At 41.3% G+C, this 23,592-nt stretch overlaps 1 protein-coding gene across 1 annotated transcript in view; it reads left to right on the forward strand.

Annotated features, from left to right (window-relative positions):
* Positions 1-1,135: 1,135 nt before the first annotated feature.
* The window catches only part of il13ra1 (interleukin 13 receptor, alpha 1), a 28,606-nt gene continuing 6,149 nt past the window's right edge, over positions 1,136-23,592 (forward strand). Inside the window, exons 1-7 of the mRNA XM_048236907.1 lie at positions 1,136-1,446; positions 1,835-1,983; positions 15,024-15,174; positions 16,729-16,825; positions 19,593-19,780; positions 20,167-20,312; positions 22,122-22,254. Coding sequence (XP_048092864.1) covers positions 1,371-1,446; positions 1,835-1,983; positions 15,024-15,174; positions 16,729-16,825; positions 19,593-19,780; positions 20,167-20,312; positions 22,122-22,254 — 940 coding nt within the window. The 5' untranslated portion in view covers positions 1,136-1,370. The remainder of the gene's footprint in view (positions 1,447-1,834; positions 1,984-15,023; positions 15,175-16,728; positions 16,826-19,592; positions 19,781-20,166; positions 20,313-22,121; positions 22,255-23,592) is intronic.

The following is a 23,592-nucleotide window of genomic DNA, read 5'->3' on the forward strand; positions in this document are numbered from 1 at the left end:
AGTTATAGCCCAAGGGCCACTACCCCCAGAGCTACGTTAACTTAAGTGTCTTGCTCAAGGGCACTACGGTGGAAGCCAAAAATTGAACTCACAACTTGTCAGGCTAGTTTTTAGATGGTTAGTTGTTTCAAAAGCTATAAGCTCTTAAAGGCCTTAATAGTGATTAACAGTAGCCATTGTGTTACCCTCTTGGAAGGACAGCATGAAATGTAAACTTGTTTTCTTTTTTGTATCACATTGTAGCTAACTTTGGATCCTGTGTTCCTCTTGGTCACATGAGTCTCCATGTTCTGACCCTTCTGGGTCCTATTGTTCTGACCCTTCCAGATCCTACTGTTCTGACCCTTCCGGAAGGACTATGTGAGGACCAAACCCAATGGTTCTGTTTGTGGCCTTTGTCAGCCTGCGGACAGCTTAAATGCATTACATTAGATTTGTTTACTGTCCCCTTACAACATGTCTGAAATATGAATAAAAATACAAAAGTAACTTCAGGAGGTTAAACAATCAGGTGCCAGGTTACAGGACTGAAAATGGAATAGATAGAATAGAACTGTTGAAGAAGAGCATTATAAAAAGACCATAATGTAGGTATTCCCCATGTCTTTGGTCTTCACCATAGCCTACTGGGTAACATTTGGGTACCCAATTCCTTTAAAACCGACAAAAAGGTTGTGCTCCTACCCACAATAGTGCAATAGCCTACCTTACCAGGCATTCTGGCATCGACAACGCAGACTCCAACATCATTGTAACTCATCGTTGCAAAATTAGTTTTCTGTTATTTTAGAGTAGAAAACGCATAGTGTTGCTTTAAGTCTAATTAATTATACATGCAGATACTTCCATTTTTTTATCATTTAACTTTTTCTAAACCCTGTGTGATGAGTCAGGGGAATAAAAGACCACCATTAAAAAGAAAAAAACGTGTGTGTCCTGTTTCATCCTTAACCAAGCCACGTGTAAGCTATTAAAGTTTTACATGTTTGTTTGCTTGCTTGTTTGTTTGTTAAATACTTTTAATCTTAGTCTTGTTCATTTAGAAACGGATTGACCGCAGATGCAAAGCAAGCTTTGGTAGCCTACAGCTCATGGTTTTATTCTGACACGAAAGGGAGCTGGGACTGGGAACTCCGCCTTTTGCGCTCTGCCAGTTGCTCAACACGGACAAGGCTTTCAGTTCGGGATAGCTGTCATCTGAGGCTACACCTTTCGAACGGAGCTGTGTTTGCGGTTCGTGAAATATTATGACTGTTCACATCCCTTCCTTGGATTCAGATCTAGCATTCTCATTTCTGTAGCCTACTTTGAGGAGCTTATCGACGCTCCCTTCCTGGGTTTGGGAATTTCCCTGTTTGGATCGCGCTACCATGTCTTTCCTGTACTGGAATATTTCCGTCGTCCTGTCGTTCTGTTGCGTTTGCATGACAGCTGGAGAGGAAGCAGGTGAGACACGAGCTCACAATTTAACTGTTGTAACTAATTAAGGCTTAGACTACTTAAACTATGTATAGGTTTAGACGACTTGAGCAAACTGTGTTGTTTTGGGAATGACGTTTATGGAAAAGCAAAACGAAACCCGAACAAACTTCAAGTCACCACTTCCCCGAAAGCCACTGACGTCACTCCTAAACCAACATTTTCAGCAGCCTTGGCTGTCTAAGATATCTAACAGAGTAACCTCCCGATGGAAGCTCGTAGTATTTTGTGTTGTGTTTAGTTGTAGACTGCAGTAATGCTATGGCATCGATATCCTGATTAGCCTAGTAAGCGTAACTGTCCGTTCTTAATTGACCACATGTAGGCTACACTAAACACTGGTGGTGTTTTGCAGGTGAGCTACCTGCACCTGTGGATGCAAATATACTGTGGGAATCGCCGTTTTGCCCCACGATCAACTGGACCAAGCCAAATATTTCGGAAAAGTGCGTGGTTAATTATACGATCGAAGAAAAGCGGCCTGGGCAGCGCACTGATCAGCAGGTGAGTTTACTGACCTTCAAGTCAAGTCTGATTACAATAAACTGTAGCGTTTAGCCTGTAGACTTGTGAACTGTTTGGCGAGAAGACTAGCGCGCATGCTGGCTATTGACATGCCCCAGCACGGCACGACGGGTTATAGGTAGTCTGCAGACGTTCTTGGACCGTGTGCTGCTGGTCGTTTCGTGCCATATCCTGTCAGTTTTCTAGGCCTATATTCCAGGAAGCTGGAGCGAGCAAACAACGTGAGTCACCGGAATGGCGCGCACACTGTGTGGATGGCAGCGATCCTGCTAAAGTCTTCTGAATTCTGATCTTTGCTGCCTATTGGCCTATTGTGCTGGTCGTAGTATTTCCTTGGATAGGCTCCTTCTACTGCCTGTACATAGATAGCAGTGAAACTTTATAGATGAACGATTTAGGCATCCGTTTGTAACACGCTTTGTTGGCATTAGCTCCAAACAGTCCAGCCGGTTGCTGTCTTATCTCTGACCGGTGTCATGATGGACAGGTCCCCAAAATATATATATGTGTGTATATATATATATATATATATATATATATATATATATATATATATATATATATATATAGCGGCTTAATTGATTGTGCAAAGTTTTTTCAAGCAGCTTGGACATTGTTGGCAGTATAGCTAGGTCTATTAGAGACCAGACAAGGGTTGTCAGCTTTAAAAATCGGTGTGATTTGGGCTGTTTTCCAGCTGGAGGGGGAAATGGACAGCCTGATACAGAGATTAACTAGATGTACCGCATAGCGGTACAAAATATGACCGCCGCTCAGTCCTGTACATCCGTTCCGCGAAAATAAATCACACTTCAATTTGTCTCCATATTTTACTCCATCCCCCACTCTTGAAACTTTTGTGTATGCTTGTTTGGCATGCCTGAGTGTGTGTGCGGCTGCACAGAAAGTACCCTACTGGTGCTGAAAAGGTGAATAGATTGTAGAATAGCCAAAGAAGATGTAGAATTGTTATAAAACCTTTAAAATCTCTAAACAATCACAAGTAGGGCAGTTCATCACAGTTCATCCATTGCAACTGGATTGATGAAAGGTCACTTACACCTGTAGGCTACATTGTATTTGGGAAAAGCAAAAGGTATCAGCATAATGTTATTTATTTATTTATTTTTTATGTATTTATAAACAAAAACATCTCTGTCAGTTCCATGCCGTTTTCAACAGCTATCAAAACAAAGGTCATTTTTGGATGGATGGATTTTTGTGAATGTTTCTTCTTCTACATAAGATTTTAGTCATCTTTAGTTCATGTAATATTTTATTGTCAATGCACAAATTAAGTAACAGTAGTCTGAAACGTTATTGTTAATGCACAAATTAAGTAACAGTAGCCTAGTCTGAAACGAAGTGCTGTTTTACATCTAACCAGTGGTGCAAATAACTGACATGTCCAAATGGGCCTTGATGAAATGCGCCGCTAGACTGTTCATACACATTTTAACGGGCCAAAGTTGAAGAGCTTTTGTCCGCTATTGTTAGTGCAAATATAGGCTGATTCATGTTCCCTTGCATTGTTTAACTGAGGTCCATGGCTAGTCTGGCTTTCATCAGACCAAGCTCAATCTTTTAAGAAATCGAAAAATAAATAGCGGGGCAGATCAGGCTGGGTTCACCCAGCCTAGTCCATAGGCACCGATATTGTTTAATTTTTCCGATTGAGATATACACGCTCTGGCTATTCTAAATGCAAAAATGCATCAGGGAGTTATGACAAAACGGTAACTAACAAACTAGATCCTAATAGAAAGTTGTTAGCTTCCCTAAGCTACAGGTAGGATTATAAGGTAGGCCTATTGACAACATAAATTGTCAATAGGCTATGCTGGCTAACACACAAATAAAATCTCCTTTGGAAACCAATGGCTTCGCCTTTACAGTATCAAGCCGGACTTAAACTGTCATATCGCGGGCTTAAAAGTTGTAATAACATTCACGCAGCTCCACGGAGTCAAGGAAAGCAAATGAAGTAGCCACTTCTAAATGGGACCTACTACACAGTAGCTTAAGGTGTTTTGCTAAAACAGCCATAATGAAATGAAGGTGTCATTGTTTGGATACTTCACTAACACGTGCTTTTTAATTTCACAGACTACAACTACCAAGCTGTAATCAAAGCACATCGATTCCCTCTCACACCCTGCACGCGACTTAAAACAAAATAAACAGGCGCCTCAGTCTCACGCATGTATAGGCAAAACTGCATCAGACCGTGTAACGTTGGTAAATCTTCCATTGCACAGAATGATTTTGTAGCACGGCAATAAATGACAGTCGAAAGATACAAACAGTGCTGCTATACATTTGTTTGGTATAACCGCATTTATAGTTTTCTACAAATGCAATAAATCAAATGCCTCCATCACTCAACCAACGCTTAACGGTAACATTACCTAGGTCCTTATTGATATTACAAGATTAACGCATCTGCAGTAAAACCAAGCATGTCCGATAAACATCCTCAGATTTATTTCGGCTTCAAGAAGAAATGGGAATTACACTTCATGTGAACATCGCCCTATCCTTATTAGATGTTCGGCTATGTAAATTACAGTCCTTGTATGAAGGCCCATTGTTTTTCCAACCCCTTTTAACTTCCAACAAAATTACGCCTCACTGCAACGATCGCCATCTAGTGGACAAACGACTACTTCTCGCCAATACTGAAAATGCAGCCATGATGATGATGATGAATATTTATTTTGGCTTTCTTTTTAATCCTACTGATTTTCATTTTTTACCGGGGCAAATCACAAATGAGTGATTATGAGCCAGGTTTATGTGGGCCCTTGAGACCAACATACCATAAAAGATTCACAGAGAACTGTGTCTGCCCTACCCTCCTTTCGGGGTCCAGTCCAGCGGGGGCTGCAGATGAAAACGAAAAAATGACGGTTCCATGCTATCCATATGGGGGTACATGCTCACCAAGTTTTGTGTACCCCGGTCTTTCAGTGTCCGGAATCCTTTGTTGGTGTCGCCACTAAATGTACACATAAATTATTTTATTGTAAGGCCCCCCATGAACGAAAGTACACAAAACTTGGCATGCATTCAGAGGGTGTCATAATGATCCTACACTTTTAATTTTGTGCAGTTTTGACCTTGTCAGCCAGAGATATTGAGATGAAAAACACCTAATTTTATGCTTTTAATTTTTAACTAGGTGGCGCTTATACATGAAATAAGTGGTAATGGGATGGGTTGACATGCCCCTTAAGACCAACATACAAAAAAAAAGGTGGACCTCCCTAGGCCCTACGGTTCTCGAGATATTCACAGAAAACTGTCTCCGGCCACCTACAGGCCAGTTGGTGTATAGTAACATAAATTAATTTATTGTGTGGCCCCCATGAACGGAATTCCACAAAACTTGGCGTGCATACAGAGGGTGTCATAACGATCCTACACTTCCAATTTCGTGCAGTTTTGACTATGTTAGGTCACAGATACCTTCAATTACACCACCTCATTTTTACTTTTTGTGTTTAACTAGGTGGCTTATACATGAAATGAGTGGTTATGGAACGCGTTGACATGGCCCCTTGAGATCAACATACAAAAAAATAATGGTCCTCCTAAACCTTACGGTTCTCGAGATATTCACAGAAAACTGTGTCTGCCCTACCCTCCTTTCGGGGTGCAGTCCAGCTGGGGGCTACAGATCAAAACGAAAAACGATGGTTCCATGCTATCCATATGGGGTTACATGCCCACCAAGTTTTGTCTACCCCGGTCTTTCAGTGTCCCGAATCATTGACGGAAATTTGGACATGCTAAAAAGAAAAAAAAAAAAAAAAAAAAAAAAATCTGATTAAACCTATATGATCCGCTAAGCGCCAAGGTCATAATTAAGTGATGGAGAAGAGCTATAAGGCTGTTAGCATGGGTCTTCAAAAACACAGTATTTAAGCCATAGCTATCACGGCTGTTAGCATGGGTCTTCAAAAACTAGTAGAAAACTTCTAGTATGGACATAGCCTTGTAATGGATGGTGTGCTTTGTATAGTCTAGTCTGTTTTCTAACTTGCCTGTAGTTCAGAAACAGCATCTTCATTCCACACCTTGATCTCCCTCTTCAGCTCTGGTCCACATATATAGTGGAGAGAGAGAGATGGAGCACTGGTCTATATAGTGGAGAGATGGAGCACTGGTCTATATAGTGGAGAGAGAGAGATGGAGCACTGGTCTATATAGTGGAGAGATGGAGCACTGGTCTATATAGTGGAGCTCTTTAGACAGGTGTTATTGCAGCCAGCATACAAAGCGTTGCAATAATCAATCCTTGAGGTTACAAAAGCATGGATTAATTTTTTCAGCTGCCTGGTAAGGATAAGGACTTCCTTATCTTTGAAATGTTCCTAAGTGATAGAATGAAGTTTTGGTAATCTGTTTTATGTGATTACTTAGTGATAGGTCTTGGTCAATTGTAACTCCTAAATTTTTAACACTTGTAGATACAGTAAGGATAGTCGATCAGTGATCAGTAAATGTAGCCTGTGATGAGGATAGGATGTCCCTCATCTTTTTAGGACCTACAACCATGACTTCTGTTTTATCGGAGTTCAAAAGCAGGAAATTATTTGTCATCCATGTCTTTATATCTCTTATACATGTGTCAAGTTTGGCTAACGGAGTTAATTCGCACTGCAAAAAATGAAATCTAACCAAGTGTTGATAATCTTATATTAAGATCAAAAAATCTATTTGGTATTGCTTTTAGTATGAAAAGACTTACCTAGCTTCTAAAGATCATTTTGACTTAATTTAAGAAGACTTTGACTTATTTTAAGGAGTCTTATCAAGACAAATTTGCTCAACGCACTGGCAGACAAATGTGCTTTTTTTTAGGACAAATTTGCTTAGCGCACTGGCAGACAAATTTGCTTGTTTTCAGGATGAGATGTCTTAATTTAAGAAACGTTTGACTTATTTTAAGTCAAATGATTTCATGAGAAAGTGCTAGGTAAGTGTCTTTATACTAAAAAACAATACCAACTAGTTTTTTTATCTTGATATAAGATTAATAACACTTGGTTAGATTTTGTTAGATAAGCAGTTTTTGCAGTGCGTGAGGTTTTACGGAGAGGTATAGTTGTGTATCGTCTGCATAAGAATGAAATTTAATGCCATGTTTCCTAATTTCAGAGCCTAGGGGAAGCATATAGAGAAAAATAACAGGGGCCCTAGTACTGAGCCTTGAGGCACCCCATATTTTACTATAGTCTGGATAGACGGTTTATTGTGGACTTGTACAAATTGTTCAAGTGTTAGAAAGGTATGATCTAAAACCAAGCGAAAGTGCTGAGTCTTTAATGCCTATCAAATGTTCAAGCCTGTGAAGTAGAATGTCATGGTCTATGGTGTTGAAGGCAGCACTGAGGTCCAGGAGGACTAAAATTGATATATGTCCATTATCGGCAGCAATGAGGAGGTCATTAAAAACTTTAACTAAGGCTGATTCAGTACTGTGGTGAGCTCTGAAACCACATATTTTTACATATGAATAAAATCGATATAATTCTTCGATTTTATTCATATGTAAAAAGGCACTAATTTGTTTGGACACTATTTTTTGTAGTATTTTCGACAGAAAGGGGAGATTAGATATAGGCCTATAGTTGGCCAGGCCGTTATGGTCAAGGGTAGGTTTTTTGAGGGATGGCTTAATAACAGATAACTTAAACAACTGTGGTACATGCCTTGACAGCAGTGAGTTATTTATGATCTGGAGCAAAGCATTGTCCAAGAAAGGGAGAGCAGATTTCAGAAGATGAGTAGGGATAGGATCTAGTAGACTAGTTGTAGATTTTGATGAGGAAATTGTGGAAGTGAGGTCTAATATGTCGATCGGGTGTAAATGAATTCAAAGTTGTTCGTCTCTATCTGTGATTCAATTATGTTTTCGCCACCGCTCAGCAATGGAGTACGATATCTGGTGAGACTGATTGGTTATTAATCTTATCTCTAATTGTTTCAATTTTGTCATTGAAAAAAATTCATGAAGTCGCTACTGTTTAGGCATATAGGGATAGATTTGGTTACTTCAGTGTGGCTCTTCACAGCAGAAATTGTGGTAAAGAGGAATTTTGTATTATTTTGTTTTCTTCGATCAGCAAGGAATAGTAGGTTGACTTAGCCTCGCTGAGCTTTTTTTGTAGGTGATAAGGCTATCTTCCATGCTTACGGAAGACTTCCAATTTAGTAGTACGCCATTTTTGTTCAAGTTTTGCTGGCCGTTTGTTTGAGGGTTTTGTCTGTGTGGTGTACCATGGAGCACGCTTTACTTGTTTCCTTACTCTTTTTTTTTAGTGGTGCTACGGGAATCAAGGGTTGAGCGTGAATGAGTTCATCACATTATCAGTTAACAAGTCGATTCGCTGGATTAAGGAAAGGGCCTTCTCAGGCTTCCTCAGGAGGCGCTTGGCCTTTAACCGCAGGCCAGAAAGAGAGTCAGCAGATATTTGATTGCCTTTAAAAATCTGACTTCTTAAAAAAATCTTAAACTGGCTGCATTACGTGATTATTTCTGAGATTCTGATACGTTTTTAACCATGACCTATACACAGAACTAGAACTAGACACGCGGATCAAAAACCTGCGTTAATGCAGATAATTTTTTTTTTTTTTTTTTTTGTAAATAACGAAAGGATGGAGGGAACATAACAAAGATTGGAGTTATTTCAGATGGACTACAACAAGGTGGGCACAATTATGGTGCTTAAAACCTTAATAATGGTTATAATGCTTAGGTAAGAGTTATTTCAGATGGGCTACTACAAGGTGGGCACAATTATGGTGCTTAAAACCTTAATAATGGCTATAAATGCTTAGGTAAGAGTTATTTCAGATGGGCTACAAACAAGGTGGGCACAATTATGGTGCTTAAAAAACCTTAATAATGGTTATAATGCTTAGGTAAGAGTTATTTCAGATGGGCTACAACAAGGTAGGCAAAATGATGGTGCTTTAAAAACCTTAGCAAAGAGCTGGAATAATGCTTAGTCTGATGTTAAAGAGCACGCTGATGTTTTAAAGCCATACACAACGGTAAATTGGAACAAAACTAAAAGGTAACTTTAGCCTTTATAGGGCTGTATACAGTTGTCCAAAATGGATAGGTCATAATTAGGCTGTTGTTGTAAAGATATTGCATGTGGATGTTGTATTATATAGGGCTACAAATTTTTAGGTCACCAATGCAACCAACAAAACCGAAATGGACAAATATTATCAAGGCTTTGAATGTTTCGGCCTGTGCACGGGGTGTCTGTAGATCGGTGTGCAACGCATTCATTCATGCAGGCCTGTGGTCATGCATGCGCCCTTAAAATAGCATCTGCATTTGCTTAACAGACTTTAGACCAGGGAGTTCCTGGTCTGTGCATGGAATTGTTTTCTGAAACTGCAAAATATCAACAGTGAACGCTTATACCGCTGAACACTTCCCATCTTTTCGGGCTGAACCCCTGCTGGCGAGTCGACTCCCTAATCTACAGGCACGCATCTGTATGTATATGCGCTGACTGCAAAATAGGAAAGACAAAAGCGCGAGTATACAAAGTCAATTGCGCTGGGATGCACGATAGAGCCCTAAACCTTCACACACATGCATAAACACACACACACACACACACAAATGCAGGCACACACACACACACTCTATTTGCACTCACTAAACCTGCTTGCTTTCACACACACGCATAAACACACACACACACATGCAGGCACACACACGCAGACTCTATTTGCACTCACTAAACCTGCTTGCTTTCACACACACGCATAAACACACACACATGCAGGCACACACACGCAGACTCTATTTGCACTCACTAAACCTGCTTGCTTCTAGATCAGCTATAAACTATAGTATAAGTATAAAGTATAAGTATATATACTCTTTTGATCCCGTGAAGGAAATTTGGTCTCTGCATTTATCCCAATCCGTGAATTAGTGAAACACACTCCGCACACAGTGAGGTGAAGCACACACTAATCCCGGCGCAGTGAGCTGCCTGCAACAACAGCGGCACTCTGGGAGCAGTGAGGGGTTAGGTGCCTTGCTCAAGGGCACTTCAGCCGTTTCTACTGGTCGGGGTTCGAACCACGGCTGCCCCCAAACTCTATTTGCACTCACTAAACCTGCTTGCTTCTAGACAAAAGTAGGCTTTTTAATGTGATATTGCAGATCCAATATACAAATTAGGAGAATCTTAAAGTTAATTGCTAGTGAAGTAATTATTTTTTTATATGAACATCATAGCAAAGAGAATAGTGATATTTCTTCACCAAATCAGTCTAATTACGTAGTCTGTGTGTTATTATGACCACCCGCAGTGAAGTGTGTGTAGATTTAGTGACTGTACACCAACTGGTCTGTAGATGGCCGGACACAGTTTTCTGTGAATATCTTGAGAACCGTAGGGCCTAGGGTGACTATTTTTTTTGTACTGTATGTTGGCCTCCAGGGGCCATGTCAACCCATCCTATATCCACTCATTTGATGTATGACCGGTCAGTATGATCCACTGACCGGTTCAAACCTGCATGGAATTTGAAGTGTAGGATCATTCTGACACCCTCTGAATACATGCCAAGTTTCGTGGAATTCCGTTTATGGGGGACCATGCAATAAATTAATATATGTGTATATTTAGTAACTACACTACGCATGCCCACACACTCGCACTCATGAACACACGCAAACACACACATAAAGATACATGCACACACATGCAGGCACACACACACACACACACACACACACATACACAAATGCACACATAAACACACACACAAGCACAGACACACACACAGGTATGCACACATTCACACACACTCGCACGCATGCACACACAAACGCACACACAGTGACAGTGTGAGAGAGAGAGAGAGAGAGAGAGATGGCCAGGTGATTCTAGAGGAGGCTGGGAGAAGCCTTGTATTCTTCTTTGATTGAGCTATAACACAGGTCCTAGTTGGACAGGTGATCTACTGACACAGGCTCAGATTCTGGACAGGTGATCTACTGACAGAGGTTCAGACTCTACAGTTGGTCAAGTGCATGTCAGGAATGAGACGGAAGTCTCTTGAAAACCTTGAAAGTATCAGCGGCAATTTGTGTATTTGCACTTTCGGTGTACAGTATGTAGTCTACACTACAGTCACGTGTGTGTGTGTGTGTGTGTGTGTGTGTGTACAGTATGTAGTCTACACTACAGTCACGTGTGTGTGTGTGTGTGTGTGTTACAGTATGTAGTCTACACTACAGTCACGTGTGTGTGTGTGTGTACAGTATGTAGTCTACACTACAGTCACGTGTGTGTGTGTGTGTGTACAGTATGTAGTCTACACTACAGTCACGTGTGTGTGTGTGTGTGCAGTATGTAGTCTACACTACAGTCACAAGTGTGTGTGTGTGTACAGTATGTAGTCTACACGACAGTCACGTGTGTGTGTGTGTGTGTACAGTATGTAGTCTACACTACAGTCACGTGTGTGTGTGTGTGTGTGTACAGTATGTAGTCTACACTACAGTCACGTGTGTGTGTGTGTGTGTACAGTATGTAGTCTACACTACAGTCACGTGTGTGTGTGTGTGTGTGTGTACAGTATGTAGTCTACACTACAGTCACGTGTGTGTGTGTGTGTGTACAGTATGTAGTCTACACTACAGTCACGTGTGTGTGTGTGTGTCTGTGTGTGTGTCTGTACAGAATATAGTCTACATTACAGTCACGTGTGTGTGTGTGTGTGTGTGTGTGTGTGTGTGTCTGTACATGTCTGTGCAGTGAGTCTGTGTGTGTGTGTGTGTGTGTACCTGTCTGTGCAGTGACTCTGTGTGTGTGTGTGTGTGTGTGTCTGTACATGTCTGTGCAGTGACTCTGTGTGTGTGTGTACCTGTCTGTGCAGTGACTCTCTGTGTCTGTGTGTGTACATGTCTGTGCAGTGACTCTGTGTGTGTGTGTACCTGTCTGTGCAGTGACTCTGTGTGTGTGTGTGTGTGTCTGTACATGTACATGTCTGTGCAGTGAGTCTGTGTGTGTGTACATGTCTGTGCAGTGATTCTGTGTGTGTGTGTACATGTCTGTGCAGTGAGTCTGTGTGTGTGTACATGTCTGTGCAGTGACTCTGTGTGTGTACCTGTCTGTGCAGTGACTCTGTGTGTGTGTGTGTACATGTCTGTGCAGTGACTCTGTGTGTATGTGTGTGTACATGTGTGTGCACTGACTCTGTGTGTGTGTGTACATGTGTGTGCACTGACTCTGTGTGTGTGTGTACATGTGTGTGCACTGACTCTGTGTGTGTGTGTACATGTGTGTGCACTGACTCTGTGTGTATGTGTGTGTACATGTCTGTGCAGTAACTCTGTGTGTGTGTACATGTCTGTGCAGTGACTCTGTGTGTATGTGTGTGTGTACATGTCTGTGCAGTGACACTGTGTGTGTGTGTGTGTGTGTGTGTGTGTGTACATGTCTGTGCAGTGACTCTGTGTGTGTGTGCACATGTCTGTGCAGTGACTCTGTTGTAATGTTGTCACTAGTAAACCAGCACAGAGAGAGTGGAGAAACCCCATTTCACACACACACACACACACACACAGAGTGGAAAAACCCCATTTCTGTCCACTTGCTGCATGCTTGATGGACACTGTGACTTTGACTATGTGTGTGTTTGTGCGTGGGTGTTTGTCTGTATGGGAGGGAGGGACTGACTGAGTGAGTAAGCGATGTGTATGTGTGGAAAAAAATAAAGGCGTGTGTGTGTGTGAGAGAGAGAGAGTGAGTAACAGACTGACAGAGATTGGTTGAGATTCTAATGATCCGACTAACGTTACAGTCTGGAGCAGGGACAGGTAAGGGTAACATATCTCAGAAAAAATGACAAAATGTGAGTTTACAAAACACTATGCAAATGAGATTTATCTACTGAAACGGGAACTCCACGGAGTTTGTTTTGTAGGCTACTTATCCTCAACTAGCGCAAATCCAGAGCAGCACCAACACACCAGCCACAGACAACAACAAAACTACACTCAACTGAGTGTGTGTGTGTGTGCTACAGTTTAAACTCAACTGAGTGTGTGTGTGTGTGCTACAGTTTAAACTCAACTGAGTGTGTGTATGCCACATACATAGTCCAGGTGTGCTACAGTTTAAACTCAACTGAGTGTGTGTATGCCACATACATAGTCTAGTGTAGGTGTGCTACAGTTTAAACTCAACTGAGTGTGTGTATGCCACATACATAGTCTACTGTAGGTGAGCTACAGTTTAAACTCAACTGAGTGTGTGTATGCCACATACATAGTCCAGGTGTGCTACAGTTTAAACTCAACTGAGTGTGTGTATGCCACATACATAGTCCAGGTGTGCTACAGTTTAAACTCAACTGAGTGTGTGTATGCCACATACATAGTCTACTGTAGGTGAGCTACAGTTTAAACTCAACTGAGTGTGTGTATGCCACATACATAGTCCAGGTGTGCTACAGTTTAAACTCAACTGAGTGTGTGTATGCCACATACATAGTCCAGGTGTGCTACAGTTTAAACTCAACTGAGTGTGTGTATGCCACATACATAGTCCAGGTGTGCTACAGTTTAAACTCAACTGAGTGTGTGTATGCCACATACATAGTCTACTGTAGGTGAGCTACAGTTTAAACTCAACTGATATACATACATAGTCCAGGTGTGCTACAGTTTAAACTCAACTGATATACATACATAGTCCAGGTGAGCTACAGTTTAAACTCAACTGATATACATACATAGTCCAGGTGTGCTACAGTTTAAACTCAACTGAGTGTATGCCACATACATAGTCTACTGTAGGTGAGCTACAGTTTAAACTCAACTGAGTGTGTGTATGCCACATACATAGTCTACTGTAGGTGTGCTACAGTTTAAACTCAACTGAGTGTGTGTATGCCACATACATAGTCCAGGTGTGCTACAGTTTAAACTCAACTGATATACATACATAGTCCAGGTGAGCTACAGTTTAAACTCAACTGATATACATACATAGTCCAGGTGAGCTACAGTTTAAACTCAACTGATATACATACATAGTCCAGAGGGGTATTTCAAAAAGGCAGAATTAAGACATCCAAGATAAGTGATAAAGCGAGGTTTGACATAGCGTTGTCTGGTCATCCTACCTCAACTCGTTCCACTAATGCCAATCCAGGATGAGTAGGAGCGACTATGTCAAGGTGTAAGTAATTCAGGATGTGTGCACGGAAGACGCGGAAAATAGCGTCATTCACACAAAGTGAACAACCGCTTTTGATATAGACTAACAATGAAGTAAAGCTGTCCTTTTTGGAATGGGGAATCATGGCTATTTCTGTAAAACAGCAGGAATAGGTGTGGTAGACCAACTGAATGCAAATGTACGTAAGCGCTTTCTATGGGTTTGGTAACTATAACAACCATAGTAGGACGACGGTTGCAGCGCTCTAGAATCTTTGGTTGCAGGCTTCCCAACAATGGAATCAACTGTAAACAAGCTAACTGTCCATGCTAAAGTTGTACAACAAGCTGAACTAGTGAGCTTTTTTAAACAGAACCGCCTGTTTCCTTTGCTTTACAGTGGCAACGGGTGATAAGCGGGGATAACGGCCGAGGTGTGTCAGTTATCACGGAATTAATGGACTCGGGCGAGGAGGCAAAAAGTTTTTGCCCCTCGCCCTCATTAATTCGGCCTAACAGGACACCTCGGTATCGTTATCCCCATATTTTACTGGCACATTGTTCTATGAAACGGGGAGGATCTTGTGTTCTGTTACCCCAGTCTATGTTATGTTGGCTCACTCTTGTGTTCTGTTACCCAAGCCTTGTGTTCTGTTGTGTTCTGTTACCCCAGTCTTGTGTTCTGTTCTGTTACCCCAGCCTTGTGTTCTGTTACCCCATTCTTGTATTCTGTTACCCCAGTGTTGTGTTCTGTTACCCCGGTCTTGTAAAACCCTGAATGCTGACATGCAGTTTTCCTCAGCTGTCTCGACGAACCAGAAATACCAACTACACGCTCCCGTGTATGTCCCAGGAGGAGGACGTCACCTTCACCATCACCACTGATCCGGTCGACTGCCCCGGTCATCGTTCCAAAAGCAAGCCTGTCTCACTGCAGGTCCAGAGTTCAGCAGGTAACACAACCACACAAATACACGTACGTGGACACACTTGCTTCATCACTGAGATATTGGCCTGTTTTTGGTGTAGTTTTGATAGTAAGCTGGACTGCAGAAGTAATGCTTGCAGACTATACTTCATTCGCCGCCTCACCCTCACCATTGTAGCCTACTGAAAAACAAAATGTTCCCTCACGGCTTCTGACAGCTGGTATTGCTTCAGTGGGCTTCTCTGTCTTCTAGGCACTAAGCTCATGTTGGAACAGTCAGTCAGTCAGCTGTGTTTAGTTTTATTAACTCTCTTCTCGACCTCCTGTTTGCATGCCGAGTGCTGATAGGCTCAGAGGGGCTCGGTGCATGTTCAACACCAAATCAGAAAAGGTTGGAACATTGTGAAAAATGCAAATAAAAACAGATAGTGATTCTCGTAAACCCATATTTAGTTGCAAAAGGGACATAGAAAACATATAAAATGTTGAAAAGGAAAATGTTGAAGTTCATTTTGAATTTGATGCCAGCAACATGTTTAAAAAAAGGTTGGGACGGGGAAATGTTTACCACTGTGCTGCTCCACCTCTTAACAACATCCTGTAAACGTTTAGGAAACGCTGAGGAGCTCTGTTGCTAGAGTTTTGAGAACGAATAGAGGATTGCAGTTGCTCAACAGTATGGGGTATTCTTGATCATGTTTTTCATTCCATGACGCACCTAATTTGACAGGTCTGGATTACTCTTCCTCTATAGAGAAATACTGTTTAGATATTGTTCCTCGAAAAAGACATTGCCTGGATGGCGGTATATGTTGCTCAAAACCTCAATGCATCATTCAGAATTGATTGTCCCTTGCCAGATGAGCAAGATGGCCATACTGTAGGCACTAAAGCACCTCCACACTGTCATAGATGTTTGGTTTTGAACTGAGCACTAAAAAAAGTTGGAAAGTTGGATAGGCCGCCCCTCCTTACCCCAGAGAAGTCCATGATTTCCAGGAATAATGGCACATGTTGGTTTATGGAGCCACAGGACCGTGTTAAAGCAGCTCAGGCAGATAAGACGTGCTATATCTGGATCACCTCTGAATGCAATTTACACTAGATGGTAAAAATGAAAAATGTTCCTTTTGTTTTCTTTTCTCAAAATTAACATTTATTTTCCATGAAATAGTCAATTTCAACATTTGATATTTTGCCTGCGTCCTTTTTACAGCCAAATATGAGTTTACGAGTCTAGCAGATTATCACATTGTGTTTTTATTTGCATTTTACACAATGTCTCAACTTTTTCTAATTTGGGGATTTGGATTTGGATTTTGCAATAAGCATGATGATGGATGACAGACGTATTACGGAAGTTCACGTCTGCGTCTGCGTATCGAAATGCAGGCGGCGTTCTGTACAGCGTGGCAATGTACTGTGGCATCCCTAATGCACAAACACACACATACACATACACACACACACACACACACATATCTACTCCCTACACACACACACACACACATACACACACACACACAGAACACATACTCGTGTCTCTTTTCTGATGGTGTGTTTTCTTGCCTGCATGCAGAGGTGAAGGACTTCAGGCTTGTGTACTACACCCATCAGACAGTCAACTGGACCTGGCACCCCTTGGACAACGTCACAAACCTCCAGAGCTACTACTGGTACTTCTGCACCCTCCTCCGTCTGTTTGTCTGTCTGTCTGTCTGTCTGTGTGCTTGTCAGTGGAAGTCTAGATGCCAGACATGGTCTTGTGTTTGTACTGTACCATGTTTACTTGAATATAATGTAAACAGACAGCTGGCAGTGCTCTAGACCACATTATTGCATTGGTTGCACTGGTGCGCATAACTTATTTTATTTACATGCACCCACATTTTTCATCACACCACATTTAACGCCACAATTTCAAGGTCCCCTTTTTATCGCTCACCATTAGGGATATAACGGTATGAAAATATAACCTCACGGTTATAGTGATCAAAATTATCACGGTTTTTGGTATTATCACAGTATTTTTAAAAGTGAGTTCAATATGTTCAGAAAGCACTGATAGGCCTACACAAGCTGAAACAGTGTCAAACAGTGTCCCGTTCACTTTTTCCTTGGTCTTGTTTAATTGGCTATTTCTGTTATTTGGATCCAATGAGTGAGACCAAAGTAAGTGTTTGAAATAAAACTTTAGACTACTGTATTCTCCTGATAACGTGAGTGGAATGGATTTCATGTGTGGACGCGAACATAAAAAGACGCAGAGTGGCTAAATGATACAGTGCACGTTTTGCGGTGAAAATGTTCCGCCTTTTAAAATCAGGTGTAACCTAATCCGAATCGCAGTTAAAACCATCAATTAGACAACAGAATCAGTAGGGTACCAGTTTTGTTTCATTGCATCAGGCCTACTGTATGTCAAAAGCAGGCTCGGATGAAGCTGGGAAGGATTAAACATACGGTTTCAACACCGTGGTAATCATCCGTGATAATCATGATATTTGAAAAGAAAACGGTAATTGTTATCGTCAACATTTTTATCACGGTTTACCATTATAGCGGTTATCTTTACATCCCTACTCTCCATATACATTCTGTGTCTGAGCTGTTGTCAGAGCATGGACCAGGAAAGACAGTACTGATTAGATTTAAATGTGTATCTATCCATCTATCTATCTATCTGGGGCCCCCGCCACCTTGACGCCATCAGTAATATTGAATACTCTGTGATCATTCACATCAGTGGCGATCCTAGTCTCTGCTTGACCCTCCACACACACATGGAACATGATTGCTTGTCATATTTTAATTTCATATATTAAATTCAAACTTTATATATTTTGTTAATAGTTTATAGTATTTTATGACCTGCATAATTACTTATAGCTAAAATATTCAGTAATTTGAATACTTCATGTTGATTTTTTAACTATTACACTTGTCTTTAATGTCATTACAGTGGTGGTGTGTAGGTCTAATTGAGTGCCTGTCCCTTCATTCTCACGGTTTTACATGTAATGTGTGTGTGTGTGTGTTATTGAGTGCCTGTCGGTTCATTCTCACGGTTTTAGGCTAGAGGAAAATAGGCGCACATAGTGCAAGGATATATGGATGCAATTTGTCATTAGCTAAAATAAATGTTCAAAAAACGTCAAAGAAAATCTTTCTGGGATCATAGAAGAGATAAATGTCTTGCGATGTTAATTTCTCTGATTTTGGTGATAGACATGACGTGCGAGCAGACGGGATAGGTACCTGGAAGGAACTCTCAAGATGTAAAGGTTTGCCAATCGGTTGTGTAGCTTATTTTAGAAATGTCATGACACCCAACAGTAGGCCTGAATTTACTAAATTAGAGAGGTGCAAATCAACTAAACATTAGCTTACTATTATTTGTTGACGTGCGGCCACAATATCACTTAAACTAGCGGCCATGTCTCGCTACTTATCATATGACCGCTGCAGGTTAAAAGCTGTGTGTGTGTGTGTGTGTGTGTGTGTGTGTGTGTGTGTGTGTGTGTGAGGAGAAAAGACACACAGGCTACGGGAAGCACCGACTGTCATTCTTAAAAGTATATTGATACTAATAAAATAAGGTATTGTGACGTTTGTGATGGCTTATGGCATAATGTGAAAATAACATCACTATTGCGTATAAAGTTCTGAGTGTGCCACGGAATCTTCCTTTCGTTGAACTGCAGCATGTTTAAATGTTTGGTGTTAGGACTGCAGCATGTTTAAACGTTTGGTGATAGGACTGCAGCATGTTTAAACGTTTGGTGATAGGACTGCAGCATGTTTAAACGTTTGGTGATAGGACTGCAGCATGTTTAAACGTTTGGTGTTAGGACTGCAAAACGTTTGGTGTTAGGACTGCAACATGTTTAAACAATTGGTGTTAGGACTGCAGCATGTTTAAACGTTTGGTGTTAGGACTGCTACATGTTTAAACGTTTGGTGTTAGGACTGCAACATGTTTAAACGCAACATGTTTAAAGGTTTGGTGTTAGGATTGCAGCATGCTTAAACGTTTGGTGTTAGGACTGCCTCACATGTTTAAACGTTTTGTGTTAGGACTGCCTCACATGTTTAAACGTTTGGTGTTAGGACTGCAGCATGTTTAAACGTTTGGTGATGGGACTGCAGCATGTTTAAACGTTTGGTGTTAGGACTGCAGCATGTTTAAACGTTTGGTTTTAGGACTGCAGCATGTTTAAACGTTGTAATGATAAGGGTTGTTGAAATGGACATATCAGCCTCACATGTTTAAACGTTTGGTGTTAGGACTGCCTCACATGTTTAAACGTTTGGTGTTAGGACTGCAGCATGTTTAAACGTTTGGTGTTAGGACTGCAGCATGTTTAAACGTTGTAATGATAAGGGTTGTTGAAATGGACATATAACAATGGTTAAATAATCTGCCCTCCCCCCTGTTGTCAGGTCTACTGATCGGCCGCAGGGGGAGGTGGAGCGGTGTCCACAGGGCATATTCAGAGGCTTGCAGCTGATTGGCTGCCACGTGAACAGCAACAAACTGAACTCCACGATGTACGTGTATATCCTGGTCAACGGAACCCGGGGCAACGACATCATCAACAGCACCTTCAAGAGGGTGCTGAAGGACTGCTGTATGGAGATACTTTTTATAGAACACACGCACACACATACACACACACACACATTACACGTACCGCACTTTTGATACTTTTTATAGAACGCGCACACAAACACACACACACACACACGTAACACACGCACACGCACACACATTACATGTAACACACACACATTACACATACCACACACACACACACACATTACACGTACCACACACACACACACACACACACACACACACAGACACCATAACCTTAAAGAGGGTGCTGAAAGACTGCTGTATGGGCAGAAAAAAATATTTCCGTAACTCTGTCTTCCATGTCTCTTTATCTCTCTCCCTCTGTCTCTCTATCCCTCTCTCCCTCCTCATCCCCCTTTCTTCTCTCCTTTTCTCCAGTCAAGCCCCCCCCTCCTGAGGTGTCCTTCAGACTGGAGGGAGCCAATCAGCTGGAGCTCAGCTTTACCAAGCCGGACTTCCCAGCCATCAAGGATACCTGCTTCGACTACGAGCTCGACTACACAGAGTGTGGAAAGCAAAAGGGGGTGAGTGTGTTTGTCTGAGCCACACATACACACACACACACACACACACACACACACACACACACACTAGGGATGGCACGATTAGAGATTTTGGTGGTACAATTATAGTCTGAACAATAATCACCACATTCTATAGAGGTGAAATGTTTTAAACACAATAAGGGCGCTTTCACACCTGGCTAGTTGAATCGGAACGTGGAGCGTTTCCCTCAAATATCGGTTCGATTGGGTATATGTGAAAGCAGCAACAGCACTCTGTTTCGGAACAAAACAAACGGACCGAGACCGCTTGAAGGAAGTAGTCTTGGTTTGTTTCCAATCGAATTCTAGTGTGGTTCGTTTGCAGTGAGAAAGCAATCAGGCCGTTGTAGCGGAACAACTCGCTGGTGCTTACATTTTTGTAGGCCTACACATTAGGCTACACGTTTATTCCACTTTTAACAGAATATCTAGCTAGCCTATGTTTTGAATTTCAAGCGAATGTCTTAGGCTAACTTTACCGGTGTTACGCACGAAAACGGGAGAGGCCTAGACTTTGGACACACGTGCACACACACACACACACACACACGAATGTGACCAATCAGGGAACAATTGAATCGCGCGTGGGTTTGTTTGTAGACCAACGTTTGATCTCACGTGGGTTTGTTATATCGTTTGTTCCAATATAAATGCTGCCATGTGAACACAAACGAACGTGCTGCCATGCGAACAGAAACGAATGAAAGCGCCCTAAGACACTGCATAGTAACAACAAAGAATTGCTAATTAAATAAAAGTGACCTCTGCTCTGTAAACTATATCAGCAAAGGTCTCTTTCCTGATCATTTCACACATCACACGGCAGTAGCCTGTGTGCTACACAGATTAAATATTAAATGACAAATTGAAAGTCATTGCATTTCAGATAATTATATTTTACAAACACTTTTAGCAGAACTATGAAGTTATGGGAGGCAACAGCCTATATTAACCTAATTATACCTAGACAATAATTTGGAGTGAACCCTTTTAACATAACAACGTAGGCAATCCCTTACAGAAATTTCAGGTTTCTGGCAAACAGTTGCCGCACATTTGCGGCAGTCATATTTTCACATGCAACTTAGGTTTCTGGCAAAGAGTTGTGGTAAATGTGCAGCAATGTCATATGTACATTCGGATTGTCACCAGATGTTCACTGGAAGTTTGCCAATCTTTAATCTGACAATCTTTAAAGTAGCCTACATATGCATGCAAACATTTTTATGTTTTAGCCTGTTACAGCAAGCTCTATAGAATTAGTGTGTGTCTGGCTTGTGGGGGCGTGGCATCTGTCAATCATCACACAACCCACACACACACACTCTCACATACATACTGTACATACACACACACACACACACACACACACACACACACACACTCTCACATACATACTGTACATACACACACACACACACACTCTCACATACATACTGTACATACAAACGCGCACACACACACTCTCACACTCTCACATACATACTGTACATACAAACACACACACACAAACACACACACACTCTCACATACATACTGTACATACAAACACGCACACTCTCACATACATACTGTACATACACACACTCTCACACTCTCACATACATACTGTACATACAAACACGCACACACACACTCTCTCACTCTCACATACATACTGTACATACAAACACACACACACAAACACTCTCACACTCTCTCTCTCACACACACACACACACACACACACACACACACACACTGGTGAAGCACATGGCCCATTGGTTGTGTGTTGTGTGTCCGCTGCAGCGGGTGAAGGTGGGCTCCAGCAGGTACATGGTGCAGTACAGCAGCAGGTGCGGCTACTCTGTGGGGGTGCAGAGTGTGGTGAAGGCGTGGTGTGGATCCGGGGGGAGCGAACCCAGCCAGAGACAGGAGTACGGTAAGGACCACACACACACACACTACATACACACACACACACCACACACCCAGCCAGAGAAAGGAGTACGGTAAGGACTACACACAGACACACTACATACAGTACACACATATATATACACACACACACACTACATACACACATACACACATATATACACACACACCACACACACACTACATACACACATATGCACATATACATACAGTACACACACACACACATATATATATATATATATATATATATATATATATATATATATATATATATATATATATATATATATATATATATATATATATATACACACACATATATACACACATATATACACACACACACACACACCACATACACACTACATATATATACACACACACACACACACCACATACACACTACATATATATACACACACACACACACACACACCACATACACACACACACACACTCACACTACATACACACATATACACACACACGCACACACACACCACATACATACACATACACACCACATACACACACACACACACAAGCAAATGCACACACATGCATGCACATATAAACATATTTCATTACAACACATGTATACATGTATACACACATGCATATTACGCTACAAGACACACACATCATATCACCCACACTTGAATTTAAATTGAATTTGAATTGAGGTCAAAAACAGGATCTAGAATTACAATTTGAATTTGAATTAAAGGAAGTAGAATTTAAATTTAATGATTTTCGAACAAATTCGTATACATAATTTAAGGGTAGTGTTTAACCATGAAGCTTCACAGTATATGTTAGATATGATTGCATCAAACACACAACTTATAACTTAAACTTATAACTGTCTGAGGCTCTGTCAAAGGACTGTGGGATCGCTTCTGGCAGGGCCCACACACAGAGATTGAGTGACGCACACACACATACCAGTGTTTCCCCTAGAATTTTTTCCAGCAGCGGTGCTGTTGATCGTAGGGAAAAAAAGAGAAAAATGTGAAAAAGGACTCCTTAAATGGTGACTTCTGGTGGATTTTGTGAAAGAAATGGACAGATTGAGTTACAAATTATGACATAACCATCAACACAAGCATTTACAAAGCATGATTATTGCAGTACTTTATTACATTACTTTATTACAGTACATTATTAGTTATTAGTCACTGTACAACTGTACACTGTAGGCCACTGTACAAACTATTACTATTGAGAATATACAGTGCTGTGCATAAGTTAAGACACTTATTTATATAATAACATTTATTTATTTACGATACATGATGCATTAAAAAATAATTAATTAAGGCATTAAGACAAAATAAGG

The sequence above is a fragment of the Alosa alosa genome, chromosome 24 (genome assembly GCF_017589495.1).
Source record: "Alosa alosa isolate M-15738 ecotype Scorff River chromosome 24, AALO_Geno_1.1, whole genome shotgun sequence".
Taxonomy (NCBI): Eukaryota; Metazoa; Chordata; class Actinopteri; order Clupeiformes; family Clupeidae; genus Alosa; species Alosa alosa.